This window comes from Staurois parvus, unplaced genomic scaffold (assembly GCF_062004578.1).
Source record: "Staurois parvus isolate SC_StPar_1 unplaced genomic scaffold, SC_StPar_1.0 ptg000129l, whole genome shotgun sequence".
Lineage (NCBI taxonomy): Eukaryota > Metazoa > Chordata > Amphibia > Anura > Ranidae > Staurois > Staurois parvus.
Genome location: NW_028317925.1, coordinates 5,308,602 through 5,325,726, shown reverse-complemented (window position 1 = coordinate 5,325,726; position 17,125 = coordinate 5,308,602). Strand labels below are relative to the sequence as shown.

General features: G+C 44.1%; 1 protein-coding gene across 1 annotated transcript in view; it reads right to left on the bottom strand.

The window, feature by feature from the left end:
* The window catches only part of TXNRD2 (thioredoxin reductase 2), a 186,223-nt gene that overhangs the window by 39,906 nt on the left and 129,192 nt on the right, over window positions 1-17,125 (bottom strand). The window contains 2 exon segments of the mRNA XM_089672476.1: window positions 15,959-16,051; window positions 16,259-16,354. Of these exon segments, the coding sequence (XP_089528602.1) occupies window positions 15,959-16,051; window positions 16,259-16,354 (189 nt within the window).

Sequence of the window (17,125 nt, the reverse complement as noted above, 5' to 3'; positions counted from 1 at the left end):
ATATACTGTGGACAGATGAAACCAAGATTGAGTTGTTTGGGAAGAACACACAACACTATGTGTGGAGAAAAAAGGCACAGCACACCAACATCAAAACCTCATCCCCACTGTAAAACATGGCGGAGGGAGCATCATGGTTTGGGGCTGCTTTGCTGCCTCAGGGCCTGGACGGATTGTTGTCATTGATGGGAAAATGAATTCCAGAGTTTATCAAGACATTTTGCAGAAAAACGTACGACCATCTGTCCCCCAATTGAAGCTCCGCAGAGGACGGGTGATGCAACAGGACAATGACCCAAATCATACACGTAATTCAACAAAACAATGGCTGCAACAGCACAGAATACACCTTCTGGAGTGGCCCAGTCAGAGTCCTGACCTCAACCCGATTGAAATGCGGTGGCATGACCTTAAGAGAGCAATTCACACCAGACATCCCAAGAATATTGGTACACTGAAACAGTTTTGTGAAGAGGATTGGTCCAAAATTACTCCAGATCGTTGTGCAGGTCTGATCTGCAACTACAGGAAACGTTTGGTTGAGGTTATTGCTGCCTAAGGAGGGTCAACCATTTATTAAGTCCAAAGGTTCACATACTTTTTCCTCCCTGCACTGTGAATGTTTACATGTTATGTGCAATTAAACCATGGCAACATCTAATGTTTGTGTAGTATTATGTTCAGCAGACTGTGTTCTTCTATTGTTGTGACTTAGATGACGTTCAGAGCACATTTTATGCCCAATTCATGCAAAACTCCACGTAATCCCAAGGGGTTCACATACTTTTTCTTGCAACTGTATAGAGTCTAACAGCTGATGTGTCAATAGCTTATTACAGAATATACACAATAACAAATATATTTATTAAGAAGGTAGTATAGTGTAGATATAAAGTGCCTACCTTCTGTCCATCATTTCACAGAAGAATTATAAACCACAAGTCTTGCCATGTATGAAAGCGGGAGTCTATACACAGTCCAAGTCCACAGAGGCCAGGCAGTGCAAAAAAAAAAAGGATTTTTACGTCCCAGGGGTACAGGGCTAGATATAGCCGTTTGTATAAAATGCTGAATCCATGGTGTCAGTGTTTCCATAATACATTTTTTTCTTTTTCTAGCCTAGCAGCCTAACTGCAATGGGCAATTGATTCACCCACAACATTCCCAATACAATGCTGCCAACTGTTACAGTTAGAGTAATTGATTGCACAGCATAGAGACAATTCTTTCTCATGGAACTTAGAAACTTTTCAATAATAAAGCCTTAAGATGGCACAGAACATAGAATATAACAGGAGTCACAGCCAAGCTACAAACTGATTAAATATTTTGTGCAAGTATGGATCATTTTATGTACACTACTCAAAAAAATTAAAGGAGCACTTTTTAATCAGAGTATAGCATCAAGTCAGTTAAACTCCAAGGATATTGATCTGGTCAGTTAAGTAGCAGAGGGGGTTGTTAATCAGTTTCTGCTGCTTTGGTGTTAATGAAATTAATAACAGGTGCACTAGAGAGGCAACAATGAGATCCCCAAAACAGAAATGGTTTTACAGGTGGAGGCCACTGCCATTTTTTTCCCTAATCTTTTTTGACTGTTTTTCACTAGTTTTGCATTTGGCTAGGGTAATTGTCACTACTGGTAGCGTGAGACGATACCTGGACCCTACAGAGGATGGCACAATACGTGCCACTGCCAGATGGTTTGCTGTGTCTCCCAGCACAGTCTCAAGAGCATGGAGGAGATTCCAGGAGGCAGTCAGTTACTCTAGGAGAGCTGGACAAGGCCGAAGAAGGTCCTTAACCCATCAGCAGGACCGGTATCTGCTCCTTTGTGCAAGGAGGAACAGGATAAGCACTGCCAGAGCCCTACAAATGACCTCCAGCAGGCCAATGGTGTGAATATCTCTGCCCAAACAATCAGAAACAGACTTCATGAGGGTGGCCTGAGGGCCCGACATCCTCTAGTGGGCCCTGTGCTCACTGCCCGGCACCATAGAGCTCAATTGGCATTTGCCATTGAACGTCAGAATTCGCAGATCCACCACTGGTGCTCTGTGCTTTAAACAGACGATAGCAGGTTCACCAGGAGCACATATGACAGGCGTGAAAGAGTCTGGAGAAGCCGTGGAGAACATTATGCTGCCTGTAACATCGTTCAGCATGACTGTTTTGGTGGTGGGTCAGTGATGGCCTGGGGAGGCATATCCATTGAGGGACACACAGCCCTCCACAGGCTAGACAATAGAACCCTGACTGCCATTAGGTACCGGGATGAAATCCTTGGACACAGTGTCAGCTGGTGCAGTGGGTCTGACAACCTCAACAACCCAACACCTAAGACAAGATGGATCCCGCTCGTGCTCCAAGCAAACATGTTGAGGTGTTGGGTTGTCGAGGTTGTCCCCCCAAATAGTCGGGGGTGGGGGGGGGGAGTGACTTCAACAAATTACTTTTACAGCATGAGACCTGGTGGATCTGGGACCTGGATGCGACCAGACCACTGGGCCTCAATGATTATATCAGTTTTTCCCCCTTCTTGTGCTAGCCCAATAGACATGGGCGGGTTAAGAAAAAGTGGTGGAGATATGTGTGTTGTTGGAGGGGACAGGGGAGAGGGAGTGGAAGTATTTCATGTGTTTTTTTTTTTTATTTTACGCAAAAGCGGTGTTTACAGATTATATGGTTACATATAAAATACCGATAGGCAAATATTAATCCATTCATGTATACTTGATCGTCCGACAGATATCTTTTTTTGGAGTATTTTAAATCTTTATAGTAGTTGCATATAGGGATAGGAAGAGTTTGGATTTGGAGAGGGGGCTGGGATGTTGAGGGGGAGGCGCTAAGATGTTCCCTTTGCTTACCCTGTTTCTCTCTTTTTTGTAATAATGACATTGTCATTTGTTTTATTAACGGCCACTACTCAGTCCTCCTACTCCTCGACCTCTCCGCGGCCTTCGACACAGTCGACCACCCCCTCCTCAATAAACTACACTCCCTTGGCATCAGGGACTCTGCTCTCTCCTGGTTCTCCTCTTTCCTATCCCAAAGCTCCTTCAGCGTTACCTATAACGCTGCCACCTCCCCCTCGCTCCCCCTCTCTGTTTGGGTCCCGCAAGGCTCTGTCCTCAGACCCCTTCTCTTCTCCATCTACACCGCCTCCCTTGGCAAACTTATACACTCCCATGGCTTCAACTATCACCTCTACGCCGATGACACACAAATTTACCTCTCCACCCCTCACCCCCTCAGTCTCCGCCCGCATCACCCACCTCCTAAGCGACATATCAGACTGGATGTCGCTCCATTTCCTCAAGTTAAACCTTTCCACAACCGAGCTCCTAGTTTTCCCCCCAACCCGCGCCCCCCCCCATCCTCTCCATCACGCCACCATCAATCCCACCCTGCAAGCCAAAGTCCTAGGTGTCACCCTGGACTCAAACCTTTCCTTCCAACCTCATGTCCAATCACTAGCAAATTCATGCAGGCTCCACCTCCGCAACATCTCCAAGATACGTACTTTTCTAACCCCAGACACCACTAAACAACTCGTACACTCCCTTATTATCTCACGCCTAGACTACTGCAACTCCCTTCTCACCGGCCTACCCCAACGCAGGCTATCCCCGCTTCAGTCTATCCTGAACTCAGCGGCTAGACTCATCCACCTCACCAACCGCTCCACTTCTGCCACCCCCCTGTGCCTATCCCTTCACTGGCTCCCGATTGCCCAACGCATTAATTCAAATTACTACAGTTGTGACCAAAATTATTCAACCCCCAATGCTGTAAAGGGGTTTAGGGACTATAGTGTACATTTGGAATTGTATTCAGAATCAAATCCTACAAGGACGTTGTAACTACCCAAATGCAACTAAAATGACATCAATTGTTTATGTAATACAGTAGTAAATGGTTCTTATGTGGTTTCTTCATTGCCACAATTATTCAACCCCTTAAAGACTACCACTCTGAAGAACAGAGGTTCATACAGGTGCTTTCCATCAGGTATTGAAAACACCTGTGGATGTCACCGAGCAGCAATCAAGCATAATAAGCACCAATTAGGCAGCTTTAAAATGACTGTGATACTCAGCTCCTTCTAGACATTTACTGGTGTGGTTACAAACATGGTGAAGGCAAGAGAATGGTCCAGGAAGACAAGAGAAGAGGTGATTTCTCTTCACAGGAAGGGCAATGGCTATAAGAAGATTGCAAAGATGTTAAACATACCAAGAGACACCTTAGGAAGCATCATTCGCAAATTCAAGGCAAAGGGCACTGTTGAAACGCTACCTGGTCGTGGCAGAAAGAAGATGCTGACTTCGACTGCTGTGCGCTACCTGAAGCGTAGAGTGGAGAGAAGTCCCCGTGTGACTGCTGAGGAACTGAGAAAAGATTTGTCAGATGTGGGTACAGAAGTTTCAGCCCAGACAATAAGACGCACACTGCGTAATGAAGGCCTCCGTGCCAGAACTCCCAGGCGTACCCCCTTGCTGTCTCCAAAGAATAAGAAGAGTCGACTGCAGTATGCCAAAAGCCATGTGGACAAACCACAAAAGTTGTGGGATAGTGTTCTGTGGACTGATGAAACAAAATTAGAACTGTTTGGGCCCATGGATCAACGCTATGTTTGGAGGAGGAAGAACAAGGCCTATGATGAAAAGAACACCTTGCCTACTGTGAAGCATGGTGGAGGGTCAATCATGCTTTGGGGCTGTTTTGCTTCTGCAGGTACAGGGAAGCTTCAGCGTGTGCAAGGTACCATGAATTCTCTTCAGTACCAGGAGATATTGGATGGAAACGTGATGCAGTCCGTCACACACCTGAGGCTTGGGAGACGTTGGACCTTTCAACAGGACAATGATCCCAAGCATACCTCCAAGTCCACTAGAGCATGGTTGCAGAGGAAAGGCTGGAACATTTTGGAGTGGCCATCGCAGTCACCAGACTTAAATCCGATTGAGAACCTCTGGTGGGACTTAAAGAAAGCAGTTGCAGTGCGCAAGCCTAAGAATGTGACTGAACTGGAGGCCTTTGCCCATGAAGAATGGGCGAAGATACCCGTAGATCGCTGCAAGACACTTGTGTCAAGCTATGCTTCACGTTTAAAAGCTGTTATAACTGTAAAAGGATGCTGTACTAAGTACTAAGATTGAATGTCACTTGGGGGTTGAATAAAACTGATAATGCTGTGAGCACAGAAAAGACATTTGTGGTTATTTCATTATAACTGTTATGTTATATTTGTCTGACCTACAAGTGCCTCTTTAATGTAAATGTAAGCAAGATGACTGAATGATCAAAAGCAATGTCAAACTGGCCAAAACACTCAATTTCAGTGGGGGTTGAATAATTTTGGTCACAACTGTAACTCTGACATACAAAGCCATCCATAACGCTGCCCCAAACTACCTCACTGACCTGATACCCAAATACCACCCTACCCGCACCCTTCGCTCCTCACAAGACCTCCTACTTTCTAGCTCCCTGGTCTCCTCCTCCCACACCCCGACTGCAGGACTCCCATCCTCTGGAACTCCCTACCCCAATCCATCAGACTGTCACCTACCCTCCTCATCTTCAGGGGCTCCCTGAAAACCCACCTCTTCAGGGAAGCCTACCCCACCCTCACCTAACAGCCGTTCTCCTCCACTCCTCCTACCACTCCATCCCCCACAGCCACTTCCTCCTGTACCTCTACCCCCTCCCTCCTAGATTGTAAGCTCGAAAGAGCAGGGCCCTCGAACCCCTCATGTATTGTATTGTTACTGTATTGTCTCATGTACTGTCCCCCCACTTTATTGTACAGCGCTAAGCAAACCTATTGGCGCTATATAAACACTATATAATAATAATAATTCATATATAACATATATACAGTTTGAACTAGGGAACCATCATGTATTTTGATGGATCAGGGGTGGTTCCTTTTTGGAGCCATCTTGTGGCCTAATGTCAGCACTACATGAGTTGTCTAAGGTGTTCGCTTCAATTAGAAAGAAACTCAATGAGTGCCCCCATGATGTGGTTCCTCTCTTATACAGTAAAGGTTATGGCGATCTGTTTTGTGATACTTGGGTCTTTCAATGGTTTTCCAGTATTGTTATGTGGTCTTTCCATCCTTTTGTTTCATCCTTCCCTTCCTGTTTTTATTTCAAGATGGCAGCGAAGCCGTGGCATTGTGATGTCGAACATGTTGTGCGTGCGTGTGAGTCATGATGTCACGGAGCACCGCACATGTGCAGTGCATCGGGGACAGCCAACTTGAAGCCTATAAGAGGGCTTTTTATTTTGTGCTATATAAGCCTCTGAAGCAGCCACGAGGGACCGGCGAAACCGGTCAGGCAAATCACCGGATATGTCTGGATCCACATTCGATTAAGAATGGATTGATACGTATACCAATCCAATACATACCTTAAGGGACATTATCTACATATATATTGTCTAATTTGAAGAAGGCCACCGTTTTTGCACTGCCACTGTACCCAGGATCAATCATTTGGGTTGGAACCAAGACATGCACAGGTTACCAACACCAGGCTATAAAACCGGAGTATATACAAAGTAGCTTTTACTGGTGTGAGGGAGGTTGATGCCCACAGAGGGTGCTTTTGGGTTAACATGTTTCCACAAAATAACCCTATACTAATATTCTTTTTCTCCTCTGGACCACGTATGGTTAACACTCCTCTGGTTTGGATATTTTGCAGCTACATCATACACAACCATTACTGTCTGTAAACAGGATTGAAAATGGAACCATACTTGATAAATCTCCAGTGAAATATATTGGGACTATGTTCATTCATCTTTATCCATGATATGCCAATAAATCTTGAGATTTAGGAATTTACCCATTATATATTTTTGTCAACTGTGTATGGGACTGACCAAGGATTTACATTAGTCCAGCATGCTGTGTATTTTTTGAAAACTTAGTGGCCACTCTTTCTATCCCTATCTATCCTCTATGTCTGTCCCTTTGGTTTGAGAGCTCTCAGCTTTGATTGGTATTCCATTTATATAAATATAAAGATACGATATTTACCATATATAAAAGTTTCACTTTGATTCAAGATATTTCTTGATCTGTAGACATGACCCTTGACAATCTTTTTTTTTAATGAGTGTCTATGTATTCAATGAGCATTCGCTTTTAAGCAATACAACTCAGTATTAGTCAGAGATATTTGTCGGTACAGAGAATTTTGTTTATAATTTTTCATTTTTGATATATGAACTAAAATCCCTTTGGGTTGAGGTGTTGAGCCAAATCCATACCTTTTATGTGAGAGTTTTTTGGTGTAATTTTTTTGAGCAGTGTAGAATTGTGTGATTAATATCTCAATAACAATGAATAATATTTTTTAGGTTTAACTGTTCATAAAGCTCATATTTCAGAGCTATAACATACACTGTACAGAGGATACCACAAAAGGAAGGAATAAAGTGTTATTGAGAGAAATTGCCAGTTTACTGGGAAAGGAATAGAACAAAAGACTAAAAAAATTCTTCTTTTAATTGATCAGTGGCTACATTCTTGTGATGATAACTGATAAAATGATATTAGAACTATCGACACTGGTTAGGTATCAAAAAAGCATATCACTCCTCACTTCACCGAAAATTCTGAACATGAAAACCACATTAGATGTTCTTTGTACTTTGAAGGCAACTCCAAAGTGATAAGGCAATTTCTGGTTCATTGACAAAATAGGAATCTGCAAGAATTAGCCTGTGGATAGTCAAGAGTGCAATGCTGCTACAGGCAGCATAATTCCCCACCAACCTTTGACTCAACATTTTATACTGTGTCCTACACATTTTGCCTGAGGTCCCAGGCTGATCTGGTTAGTCTCATCTTGGTTGTCTAGAAAAAAACGTCACAAAGCCCCTGCAGCAATTGCTCAGTCACAGGCTGTATCCATGTGTCAATCAAGCAGTTGAAAGAGGAAGGGGGGCTGGATAGATGACATTTTTGTCATATGTAACCTCGCAGGTGGTGTTAACTCACTTAAAGATTAATGAGCGATTCATAACATAAGTGGAAAAAATGATAATAGCAGTACTGGCAGCATTCATCCCTGTAAATGCAGTCAGCTGCTGAATCCTAGGACATTTATCCACAACATCTGCTCTGATACATCGTAAGATAGAATTTCAGGGCAGATGAGCACTGTTGATGCCTTTTTACACACTAAATAACTTCTGACGATGCCAGGAAAAGGCATATCTAAATGTGCCATTCTCTTTAGTTCTTTCTACTCAAAAGAAAGTAGAGCTAGCTCTATGCCAATTAGAATTAATGTGTTATACATGCAGCATTTTTAATTGAGCAACTGCAAATTTAATGGAAAGTTCATTTTTGAACATGTTACATGTTCCACCCATATTTAGGGTTGAAAATGTAACCTGTTCCAGCTCCTGCCACCTCTCCCTCTGATCCTCCTGTGGCAGCAGGCAGGGGTTTCCACGTTTTGAAAAGAGTGTGGCTTTGTGGGGGCAACAGCAGAAGGCTTGTATTTTTGAATGAACTGCAAGGGTGCTGATGAGCACCCTTGTAGATCATTCACAAGCAATGCAGCTTTCAAACTGACAGACTGTATGAAGGTACAGAATGAAAGCTGCAAGGCTTGTTTGCAGAAGCCGGACACTGCATTTTATTTTTAATAATATCATTAATGTGTTATTTATTTATTTCAGGTACTTATATAGCGCCGTCAATTTACGCAGCGCTTTACATAGATATATTGTACATTCACATCAGTCCCTAATCGTTTAACTGCTTCCCCTCCGCCCTATAGCAGTAATACTTCTACAGGGCGGCAGGGGTGCACAACATATACATGATTTTGCATTTCCGGGTAGGGGGCGCGAACGAGCCATGCGAGTGCACTACCCGTGCCGCTGTTCGCATCCTCAGGTGTCATTTACTGGGTCTCAGCCAGTGATTACTCGCCGTCACCCGATGATCAAGGAGCATTACCGACGGAGGGAGAGAACTGTAAGTAAACAACACAGTTCTCTCCCCTGTCAGCTCCTGCACACTGCCATGCATAGCTTTGCATAATGGAGCAATGCAAAGCAGTGTGCTTACAGTGAAGTACACAACCACAGCACACGTTAACCCTTTGATCGCCCCACATGTTAATCCCTTCCTGTCCAGTGGCATTAGAACAGCGTAAGTGCTTTTTATTAGCACTGATCACTGTATTGGTGTCACTGGGGATGTCAGTGACACCAAGTCAGTTCCTCCCAGTGTCACAATGCCCGTTGCAGTCCCACAATAAGTCGCTGATCGACCGCCATTACTAGTAAAAGTAAAAAAATACCAGTATATATTTGTAATTTGTAAACGCTGTAACTTTCACATAAACTAATTCATTTACATGGATTGGGATTTTGATTTTTAGCAAAGGCATGTAGAAGAATACATTTTGGCCTGAATTTGATGAAATTAGATTTTTAAAATTTTTTTACTGAACAAAAATATTGTTTTTTTCTCAAAATTGTCAAAAATGGTCTTTTTTGCTTTATAGCACAAAAAATAAAAATTGCATAGGCGATCAAATACCACCGAACGAAAGGTCCATTCGTGGGGAAAAAAAAGGACGTAAATTTAATTTAGGTGCAGCGTTGCATGACTGCGCAACTGTCAGTTAACATAAAAAATGGCCTGGTCAGGAAGGGGGGTATAAATCCTCTGGATGGCAAGTGATCAAAGGATAAGTTCACCTTTTAGGAAAATCACGAGTGCAGAGAAATGCCTCTTATGAGGCACAGGATTTCAACACTGTGCCCACTGTAGTTGGGGGCTGATAATCCGGGACAGACTAGTGCTGGAGTTCCCTGACTGGCTGCAGCAGTCAGACACAGACTGGCCAGAGACTCTGATGTCAGACACTACCTCCAAAGCTTTTCCTGGATACACTTACTACTAAGGACGTTCTACAATCCTTTGCCACTGTGATGCAACAAGTGATCAAGGAGACATTTAAAGAGCTGAAGGATGCCATGCATCAGCTTATCACACATGTAGATGTACTGGAGTCTGGTCAGTTTTCATTCAATCCCATTCAGCCCAGTTGGAGGCCAAATTTGCCATGCCTGATCAACAGCTGCTCTCCCTCAACCTTCACCAAGAAAATAGTTGCAAAAAACATGCGAAGCTGAGGGGGATGCCAGATGCCACCTCCAACCTGTGAGCTATCCTGAACAGAGTTCTGGACAGGGAACCTAACGCAAACTTGGCACTAGATAGAGTACATAGAATCCAAGGGCAGTGCTCTCCTGCCGCTGACCGACCCTGGGATATCCTAGGTAGGGTACACATTTACACATTGGTGCTTCTATGCAACGGTTGTTCACTATACCTTATTCCTAATGTATGTCTGTTACCTCAGACAAAAATACCCGGACCATAGACAACCTTTATGCATCTAATTTTCTGCTGCTATTGAGTGCTATTAAAGAGGATCTTAATAGTGCTCACTGAAAATGAACCTGGTGCCAAGGATGGTATATCATTTGGGCTTGATCCCATCCCTGATTGTCCCATATTTACCCCTCCATGCCCAAAATGAGAGATGGCGTGGCATTCCCTGATCCCCTGAAATATTATCAAGCTGTGCATCTGTCCAGAGTACTAGCCTGCTGTAGGGACTATGAGACCAAACAATGGATATCATTGGAACAATCCAGCTCTGATATCCCCCTTTGGTGCCTGCCCTGAGTTCGATTGCATCTAGTCCCTTATCCTAAGAACCACCCCACCATAGGCCTGACTTTACAGACCATTAAAGTAGGCCACGAACAGTCTGATCTTACTTTTGACAGCTCCCCACCGTATCCTGTATTAGGCACACCAGAGCCCTCTCTTACAGGCGCTTTAGGCAAATTTTTTTTAATCGAGAACTTCTCGACTTCATATGCGATTGTGGGCCAAAACCCGCCTACAACACGTTTGACCTCCCCTCTTTGGATGCATGGCGTCTTCAACAATTACATTATCTTTCCTCAGTTTTCAAATGGGGAGTTTCCTTTCCTTCGGCATCACCCTTTGAATGTATCTGCTTACTAGCTTCTGATCCACCAGTCTGATTCCTTTGTTCCCCCATTCCTGTTTAAATCAGAATGAGAGCTTGGGGCTAAGTTTACTGATACTCATAGAAAAGATATACTCTATTTTGCTCAATATTCTTCTATAGCGAACAAACATCAGGAATTTGGATACAAAATTCTAACCAGTTGGCATAAAATCCTGAGGGAACAGAATATATTCCCTTGTACATCTAACATTTGCTGGCATTGTGGAGAGGAAACGGGAACATTTCTCTATGTCTGCTGGATGTGCTGTAAACATAGAGGTAAGGACCATAACCCAAAAGACTTACAGATTGTGAGCTGGGGGATGAACCAGAGCGTTGCTTGCTACACTTATCAAACATCTCCAGACACAGATATAAGAAGACAAAGATGGTCCATCTTCTGAACGCAGGTAAAGCATGTATCCCTACCCTATGGAGGTAGGAATGTTTTCCAACAACTGCGCTGTGGTTCTCCAAGGTTACTGAGGTTCATCGTATGGAAAATACTACTGGTACTTTGAAAGAGAAGGAATAAAAGTTCAGAAGCACATGATCCATTGGACGATGTTCACATGCTCTTGGGAGTATGAACAGTTACTGGCTGAAGAAAATCAAAACCTATAGACCCCACTGTCGTTGTTTGCTATTTAGCACTGAGGTATGACATGCCGGGAAGGCCTCCCCCTCCCTCTCTACCCCTGTTCCCTTTCACCCCTTTCCTATCCCTCACTCCCATTTTGCTTCTTCCATTTACCTGGCAGCCATTCTCATGGCCATCTGTTCTCGACCTTTATCTTAAGAAAATGACGGGGAGGTGAGGCCACACCACCTACGAGCCTCTCTACTACGACCCCTGGGTAATGGCAAATTTTACCATTTTTGTGAGGCAGTTACATGCATATGGCTTTTTGATTGTATATCTGATGCCTTATGTTTATGGTGAAGTACCTATTACCTTGTTCTTTTGAAAAAGTTATAAACAAATAATTTAAAACAAATTAAGTTAACGTAGTCCTAAAGTCCAAATGTTTTTTTTACCTTAATGCATTCTCTGCATTAGGGTAAAAAAAACACCCCACAATCTGTCCTACCTTCTACCTTCCTCTGTCCCTATACAATTACCTGGCTCCATGCCACTGCTCCAGCACTACCTGTGGATCCAGCTACTGCTCCCCTCACTTCCGGTTTTCACAGGAGAAACTGATAGCAATGGAGCCATAGCCTCCTGCTACCGTCAGTAAAACGGTTTGCTACAGGAGGTACCTGAAGAGAGGGAGGAGCTGACAGCAGCAGCAGCGATGCCTGAAAAGGAGGAAGGCAACCTTTCTGTGCAATAACATGACACAGAGCAGGTAAGTATAACTAAAAAAAACAATCACTTTAAGGTAAATACCATAATAACTCCAAATATGTGCCTACATAAAGTGCATGTTTTTGAAAAGAGGGTGAGGGTGAAAACCCCTGTCTCATTGTCATTGTGCTCTATAACTCTGCTGGGGAGAGTCACCATCACTACTGTTCCTACTGACTACAATCTCTGATACAGAAAGTAATGAGAAATTCAAAGTGTTTGAACATCTCACAGAAACAGGAGATTATTATTATTATTATACAGTATTTATAAAGCGCCAATAGTTCACTCAGCGCTGTACATTACAAAGGGGGACAGAACATGTGACAGAACAATACCAATACAATGCAAAACATGAGGGGATCGAGGGCCCTGCTCTTTCGAGCTTACAATCTAGAAGGGACGGGATAGTGGTACAGGAGGAGATAGCTGTGGGGGATGGAGTGGTAGGAAGAGTGGAGGAGGTCAGCAAGTTAGCAGGGGGTGAGGTAGGCTTCCCTGAAGAGATGGGTTTTCAGGGTACGCCTAAAGGAGAGGAGAGTAGGTGATAATCTGATGGGTTGGGGAAGGGAGTTCCAGAGGATGGGTGACACCCTGGAGAAGTCCTGGAGGCAGGCATGGGAGGAGGAGACCAGGGAACTAGAGAGAAGGAGGTCTTGTGAGGAGCGGAGTGTTCGTGCTGGGCGGTACTTGGATATTAGGTCAGTGATGTAGTTCGGGGCAGTATGGTGGACAGCTTTGTACGTCAGTGTTAGGATTTTAAATTTGATCCGTTGCGCAATCGGAAGCCAGTGGAGGGATTGGCAGAGGGGGGTGGCGGAAATGGAGCGGTTGGAAAGGTGAATGAGTTTGGCAGCCGTATTCAGGATCGACTGAAGCGGGGATAGCCAGCGGCGAGGCAGGCCAGTGAGGAGGGAGTTGCAGTAGTCGAGTCGTGATATGATGAGGGAGTGGATGAGCTGTTTAGTGGTTTCTGGGGTTAGGAACGTGCGGATTTTGGCGATGTTGCGGAGGTGGAGTCTGCACGAGTTTGTTAAAGATTGGACTTGGGGCTGGAAGGATAGGTTGGAGTCCAGAATGACACCAAGTACTCTGGCCTGCAGAGCGGGTTTGATATTGGCGTTGTTGGATGTGATGTAGAAGTCAATGGGGGGTGGGGTTCGGGCTGGGGGGAAGACAAGGAGCTCGGTTTTGGAGAGATTCAGTTTAAGGAAGTGGAGCGACATCCAATCTGATATGTCGCTCAGTAAGTGTGTGATTTGGGCAGAGACCGAGGGGGTGAGGTGGGGGGTTGAGAGATAGATTTGTGTGTCGTCGGCATAGAGGTGGTAGTTGAAGCCGTGAGAGTGTATGAGTTGGCCAAGGGAGGAGGTGTAGATGGAGAAGAGAAGGGGCCCAAGGACAGAGCCTTGAGGGACCCCAACAGAGAGGGGGAGTGAGGGGGAGGTGGTAGCATTATAGGTAACGCTGAAAGAGCATTGTGACAGGTAGGATGAGAGCCAGGAGAGAGCAGAATCTCTGAGGCCGAGGGAGTGTAGTATTTTGAGGAGGAGGGGGTGGTCAACTGTGTCGAAGGCCGCAGAGAGGTCAAGGAGTAGGAGCACTGAATAGTGGCCATTAGCTTTGGCGGTTAGAAGGTCGTTGGAGAGTTTGAGTAAGGCGGTTTCGGTGGAGTGTAGGGGGCAGAAGCCAGACTGTAGGGGATCGAGGAGGTGGTTGTTGTTGAGGTGAGAGCATAGGCGGGTGTAGACGAAGCGCTCGAGGAGTTTAGATGTAAGTGGGAGCAGGGAGATGGGTCTGAGGTTGTTCGGGTCATTGGGGTCCAGGGAGGGCTTTTTAAGTATGGGGGTGATGTGTGCATGCTTCAGTGGGGAGGGGAAAGTGCCGGAGGAGAGGGAGAGATTAAAGATGTGGGTGAGGGAGCGTAGGATGGAGGGGGAGGGAGGTCGTAGGAATTGTGAGGGGATAGGGTCGAGGGGGCAGGTGGTGAGGCGGGCATCAGAGAGGATCTTGGAGACTTCCTCGATGGTAGTAAGGTCAAAGGTGTGGAGTGTTGGGGGAGCTTCAGTATGAGGAATGTAGGGTGGGGTGGGAGTGGAGGTCAGAGCAGTGGTGGGGCCGTGGGAGAGGGGTGATGAGGGGGTAGCTGAGTGAGGGGGAACGGGGTTGGAGGGAGTTTGAGCAGTGACGAAGTCCCTGCGGGTAATGTCGAGGGGGAGGGGGGATGAGGGGGTAGCTGTGTGAGAGGGGACGGGTTGAGAGGGCGTGTGAGTTGCGGCAATGTCCTTGCGAATTGTGTCATAAATGTGAGATAAAGTTGAATCTTCCTAAGGAGTAAACCTGTTCTAGTGACAACTGTCTAAAAGGATATTTTCTCACTTTAGACAAATTTTATCTTACCTACACGTGTTTCAGAGACAGAGAGAGAAGGAAAATCTCCCTGACAGCACTCAGACAAAAAACCCAATAGGGGCCTTAACCATTCCCCATCACAGCCAAAACCAAAACAAAAGTCAGACTACACATGAAAATCTCATAGCAACAACACAATTTGTTTTAAAAAAGACAAAGTTTATTATTACATCACATTAAAATTGAATAGAGCCAATGATATTGGTCCTGTAGTTTATATACATCATACACCTGTACATTTATGCCCTGATAGGGCTGGAAAACAAACATCAGTACCAAATTTGATACATATACATTGCTATATCTCCATGCTGCTATAAACAGTAGCTCATGGCAGGTATGGCTCTACACGTTTTGCACCCAACAACACTGCTCTCTCAGGAGTATGGTACAAGCTCATAAGCATACTATACAAGGATCTACAATAAATACAAGAGTATACAGAAATAGAATTATATCCAAACAACATATCAACAATGGTCAAGTATGATCATCATTAACATCAAGTCAGTGCTTGTAAATAGCTTAACACAATACTTTAAACCAGGGGTGGGCAACTGTGGACCTCCAGCTGTTGTAGAACTACAAGTCCCATGAGGCACTGCAAAACTGACAGTTACAAGCATGACTCCCAAAGGCAGAGGCATGATGGGACTTGTAGTTCACCAACAGCTGGAGGGCCACAGTTGCCCACCCCTGCTCTAAACCATACTGGATACAGCCTGATGATCATACATACCAGTTGTTATTATGTTGTTTGTATAGAATTCTGTCTATAAATTTATACTTATATTACTGTAGATCCTTGTGTACTGTGCTTCTAGGCTTGTAATGTGCTCCTGAGGAAGCAGTGTTGTTAGTTGGCGAAATGTGTAGAGCCATACGTGCCATGAGCTGCTGTGGATGGCATCATGAAGATATAGCAATGCACATACTTTATGTAAAATATGGTACTGATGTTTCTTAGCCATGCCATCTAAAGACTGGCAGGCTGTATTAAATTTTTTTTGTTCTTGGGTTTAGCGAAGCTCTATGAGCCTATTAAAAATATTACCTAGCCTGCCTTGTTACAATACTAAAAATGTTAAAATGATACCTCAATAGCATCCTCCCCATATGATGCTAAGGCCTCCTCCTCAGACAGCCCAACACAACCATATTCTAGTGGGGTGAACACTGTAGTGGGAACCTGCAAAAACAAGCCATAGAGAAGGGGGTTAAGTTTTTCATCTGAAAATAGAACATGACATGGGTAATAGTATTTATAGGATAGAGATTTATAGTAAAATTCAAAGGGTGTCACAGATGCATGCAGTAGTCTATTTTTTTACCAGGATGCAAACACACATACAGCAATTATTTTCAAAATACATATAGAAAAAGTAAATCAACTTACGCTGTCATAATCCATCAGTTCTGTAGAATGATTAAATAATCGTCGAGCCAAAAGTTTTCCAGCTGTGATTGCTGTAGGTGTCAGCTCTGGGCGACCCTAATGCAAGAATATAGGAAATCTTCACAACTCTTCTTGCAAAATAAATAGTAGGTCTGTCAGATTTGATTTGCAAATAATGTTATCTGCAAGGGTACATGGCAGCAACACAATACATATAAAAACACACTACCCAGATTGTCCTGCTATCTACAAAATGCAGTGCAGAATCATTCTAAAGGGGCACTGAATTCTTCCTATTTTTCATCTAGATGGACAGTACTGGCATCCATTAAGGCAAACGGAAACACACATGGCATCCTGGCATTCAGGCAACATGGAGATTGAAGCAACAGATAAAACATTGGGGTTTCTGTCCAAAGTTAATAGTAAAGCAAACATCCTACTAGATACTGCTGCCTTGAAAAGACAATAGAAAAGCCACATCTTTGTTGTCTGACCATCTCTTTTGGGTTGTTCACACTCTGACAACATGTCTGAGTGATCATTGTGTCGCCTGGCGCTGATTTGCTCTGCTATTGACTGTACTGCATCCTGAGGGAATATGTATTAGATCCTGAGGGAGTTAGAACGTTGGTTACTTAGAAACTTTTCGAACTATTCACTACAACATGGTCAATGGCAGAAAGCAAAATGTTATCTTTTTGACAGCAGAGTCAAATATGTATGGAGCACCATCATACGGCATTAAAAAAAATAAAATTGAATGTATAAGCATAATTAAGCTGACAGCCTAATAAGCTGAAAATATCACACAAGACAATTACCTAATTCAGTTAAATTATTCCCATTTGTGCTCTAAGACTTTGT